A 4652-nucleotide genomic window follows, 5' to 3' on the forward strand; every position below is an offset into this window, starting at 1 on the left:
CCTGTTAAAAAACATTAAAAAAAAACATCTGCAAGGCGAAGTGTGGAAACAAGGTGTTTAGGTGAAATCACCTAGAAAAAACGTGTAGTCTCATCTAGCCCATCTGTGCTAACACAGCAACGTACACAACACAAAGAGACGGAACGGCCAAAAACAACGGAATACAGTCTCGCATTGCTGCGAAGAGAATAAGCAAGAAATGATTCGATTGCAGTACTAATTTAATACAGTAATTTATTAATTATTTATCAATTAGCACGTGGTGAGGTAGGGGCGGGCGACGAAGAAGACGTGCATGGTGAACAGGCCGTACTCCTTGAGCCACTCGGTCATGCAGGCGGGTGAGTTGGGGGCGATGGTCTGTAGGCAAAAGGAATGTGTTGGTTAGACGAGGGGCGGCGCGTCAAAAAACGAGGGTTCAAAATAATACGCGTATAGAATGTACGCGGGGGCACTGCAGGTCAGCAAGAAGCCGCGGAAATTCAACTAAGAGTCAGTATGAGAAATTGATTGTCAGCCCATATTTGTGGCGCACTTAGGCGTAAAATACGGATTTCGTGCGCAGAATGCGTATTAAATGGGCTAAAAATGTGGGACCTTTTAAACGACGCATTGTGATGCAAATTGGCGCTGCCACGGGAGGGAGTGTTTCATTGTAAAACACGAACCCAAAGAAGCACAGTTTTCGTCATTTTGGTGGCCTAAATTGTCGCTATCGTGGCACCACGCGATATCAAAAATGACACCAAAGCAGTCCACCAAGATGACCAAATCTGGACTCGGGCATAACTTTCTTCATTTTCACTTTGACATTTTGACGAAATCGTGTTGTCTGGGAAGGGTTCGGACACGAGGCTACAACCCTTTCTAACACCGGTCTGGGGCATTGATCTTTGCGATGTCACCTACTCACTGCCCGGTTGGTACGCACCCGGTACCCTCGCGGTACCCACTAAGTGTGTGAACTCACCTTGGCGGCGAGCGCAGGGGGGGCCTCGAACCATCCGCGGCCCTGGGAGGGCTTGCCGTACTGGGTGAAGCCGAAGCCGGTCAGCTTCTTGGACTTGGGCCCGTACAGGGTGAAGTAGGGGCGGTGGTTCTCGCACACGGACTCCTTGGTCAGGCTCTGGAAGTAGTGCTTGCCCATGCCGATGAAGCAGCTCTGCTCGTTGAAGCCGGCGGCCTCGGCGTCGCTCTGGTCGTTGCTGACGTGCAGGCGAGCGGTCTCGACGCCGTTGGTGTCGGTCTGCAGGATGTAGAGACCGTCAGGGGCGGTCAGGGTGTCTTCCTCGATGTCGCGGCCGCCGGCGTCGATGATCGCCTTGGACACGAAGAAGGCGGTGTTGGAGTACACCTCCTTGCTCTTAATCATGTTCCTGCGCCACTCGGGGATGGCCAGGACGTCGACGGGGGCGCCAGAGTTGTCCAGCTCCTTGGCCTCGACGGACAGCTGGATGCCGGCCACGCTGCCAGCCTTGTCGAAGAGCACGCAGACGCGGTGGTCTCCCTTGCGGCAGTAGAGGTCGGTGTTGTTGTCGGCGGGGTTGCGCTCAGAAGCCCAGTCGAAGTGGAGATCCTTGGCCTCTCGGAGGGTGCGGGGCATGGTGTAGAAGGCGAAGAGACCGAACACGTCGGGCACGACATTGTAGGTCACTGCGGGGGGAAGACAGATACACGTTTAATTCGCCCGGCCCGACCACAAGAATTACCACCAAACATCATGACAGCATAGAGTGGGAGAAACTCACCGATGAACTTGTTCTGGGTTTGTCCTTCAACTGCACAGGAAACACACGAAAAAGAACGACAACATGAGTCGCAATTTCAAAACCAAAATCAATAATTTTTTTCCATATTTTTGTTGGTATGCAGCTAAAATACTTACAACCAGCGAACGCGCTCCCGGAGAGGGCGACGACGGCCAAAGCCGCGACGAGTGTGAGACGGAGCATGGTGCTGCTGTTGTTGGAGAGCGAGAGGCTACTGGCCCTCAAGGAAGGTACCGCGTGCTTTTATAAGACCTGGGGGCCCGGGGGCCCGGGCCGCCCGCCCCCGCATGCGCCAGCCGGGGGAGAGAGGGGGGGAGGGGAAGCCTTATCGGAACGTCTCCTGATCAATAACACAAGTAGTGTAAGGCACTTGCTCGGAGTGTTCGCGACGGCACCTGTTGGCAGCAAGCACTACATCCAGACCGTTTAGTCCAGAGAACCAAATGTGGAAAACCTATTAAATTTTAGCTCTGCAAACCAAATTTTATCCCGACAATTGTTGATTTTTGTAAATTGAAATTTGGGCGGACTATGGGCGGAAACTTTTTGTATTATCTCGTGTCCACGAAGCATTCACGCCTTGGCGAGTGATAGGAGGCCGGCTACAAATTGCAAATAGACTGCATGGTGACAGGAGGCTCGACCAAACGCCACCACCGACCGACAGGCCAGACAGGCGTCGGCGCCGCCCCTTGCCAAAACGGCCCGCAATATTTGCACACTTTTCTTCTGTATCCGCGTAACGCACTGAGAAAAGCGATTTTTCCAAATAACTACAAAAGTGTTGAGTCAATTATAATTTTTGCGGTGCACTGGTAACGCAAGTGTGTGAATGTCACACACTTCTTGCAGGTGTGTGAATCTCCATTCGCACACTTCAGGGGGTAAACGTGTGAATTTTGTAGAAAAATTCACACCTTTACCCCTCTAAGTTTACGAATGGATATTCACACACCTGCAAGTGTGCGACATTCACACACTGGCGTTTTTCCAGTGCACCGCAAAACACTCGGTAAAACCCCACAACCCAACCCGGCACATGGGCGACTGTTTTTTTTTTTTAAATTGTTAACGACACAAACGCGCAATTGTAATTTCTTGTAGTACGAAGTTTTACCGGATGTGTATCTCAGTCTGATATCAGACTTTAACCGGTCGATGACGTCGCATCTTTCCCAATTATGATACATGGGTATACCTCGGTACACACACGCCCCCGCTACAAACACTCGCCAGGTGGTTGGCTGTTATGGTGTGACATCTGGGGGCCCCTCCCCTCCCCCCGGTGACTAGGACGCGCGGGTCGTACGATGGGTTCAAAGGTGCGCTGCAAGTCGCGCTATGAACAGTGTGAGACAGCAAAACGAGAGACACACGACAGGAGCGACTATTTCTGAACCCGCAAAGAGGCTCATTATTTTTTGCGCATCTAATCTCCTAGGAGAGCAATTGACCTAAGATCGCGAGTGGTCCGAGATGAGGTGAGGGGTACCTCTTGAGGTCGATGAGAAGGTCCGATGAACTCGAGACAGCTGATCGTAACAGAGTCCATCTGAAGTTAGGGTCACTAGAAAAAACCTTCTCCTCTCGGTTTCTCAATTGACGAAAATCCAAAAACGGCTTTCATGTCGATTTGGCTTACTCATACAAATTCCAAAGAAACACCTCTGGACTTAATAATATCCATATCCATCGAATGGCCATATTTTCATTAGTTCTATTTGTATGGCAAACTGTGATTTGTTTCTCGGTTTCTGTACTATGACAATCGTGCGAAATTTACAAGCAGTCTACCATTTCCTTGAATCACAGCTTGCTTTAAACCGATAAAAGTGCGATTAGGCGAGTCTTGGAGAGCCGAGTGGAGTGCGCGGGCTTTGATAATAATCGTCTCAGTTGGAGAGATAGTGGTCAGGCGCCAGTCCCTGTGCCCAGTGTTGCGAGTTCGTGCGGGCGCTGTGGACGGGATGGGTGTGTGCGGATAGTGTTTTGGGTGTGCCGGAACATCCACGAGGGAGGCACGACACTCACAAGAAAAACAGTGCGCAAAGAGTTCCAAAGGTTTGCAACCCAGAAGAATGCGTAGGGGCGCAAATACCGGTAGTTTTGGGAGCTCTGCGGTTGTGGGATGAGATAGATGCGCTTTTACGGTGGATTGCCCCTCGTAATATTTCTCTGCCGATGGACACCGATTCCTCCCCTCCCCCCTTTTTTTTTGGTGGTGCGTCCCGGCCAGTGAGCGCTCGTCCGGCCGTCGGTCGGGGTTGGTATAGACGACAGAAGCCAAGAAGTTCCTCCTGGGCCGAGGAAATCCAGAGCGCCAGAGCCAAAAAGCCTGAGGTGGACGGGAGGGCGCGGGGAAGTGGAAGGGGTGCGGACGGCTATTCAGTAAACGCACCGACATCACTTCGCCATGCGGATGGGACTGGGCTGCGTCCGCGCGGGGACTCGCCACCGGGACGGTCATCGCCGCCGCGGCCGCCACCCTTCCTCCTCCAGCCGGCGCACGGACGCTGCGGACGCGACCCCGGCACCACGTTTGGCAGCGGACGTGGATTCACGGCAGGAGAGGTCGAGTGGCACATTTTTTCTTTATATGTTCACTAACTGAGACGCAGACACCGCCGCCGCCACCGCGCCAGCTCGAGGCGTTTCACTGAATCAATAAAGTCCGGCTGACCGCGGGGAAGGGGTGCAGCGTCTGCCTTAGACTGACCACTACTCAACCCTTCCCTCTCGATTTATTGCACAGTGTCGCCCTCGAGGCGGCGGGGCCGGGGCCGGGGCCCTGGTCGCGCGGCGAGGCAGTCGTTACCGGGCCGGTATAACGTTAGGGCCGGCGCCACACCTCGTCCCCTGGCCCACGCACTCTCAAAAAAATAA

The 4652-nt window shown here is 53.1% G+C and overlaps 1 protein-coding gene across 1 annotated transcript; it reads right to left on the bottom strand.

The window, feature by feature from the left end:
• Positions 1–203: 203 nt before the first annotated feature.
• On the bottom strand, positions 204–2044 carry LOC113202033 (uncharacterized). Its single transcript, XM_026416080.2, has 4 exons — positions 1886–2044; positions 1749–1778; positions 971–1653; positions 204–360 (listed from the first exon to the last, which is right to left on the bottom strand). Exons 1-4 carry the CDS (start codon positions 1950–1952, stop codon positions 253–255), a joined length of 888 nt encoding a protein of 295 aa, XP_026271865.1. The 5' UTR covers positions 1953–2044; the 3' UTR covers positions 204–252.
• Positions 2045–4652: the final 2608 nt, after the last annotated feature.

This window comes from Frankliniella occidentalis, unplaced genomic scaffold (genome assembly GCF_000697945.3).
Source record: "Frankliniella occidentalis isolate FOCC.00 unplaced genomic scaffold, Focc_3.1 Scaffold126, whole genome shotgun sequence".
In the NCBI taxonomy this organism is placed as follows: Eukaryota; Metazoa; Arthropoda; class Insecta; order Thysanoptera; family Thripidae; genus Frankliniella; species Frankliniella occidentalis.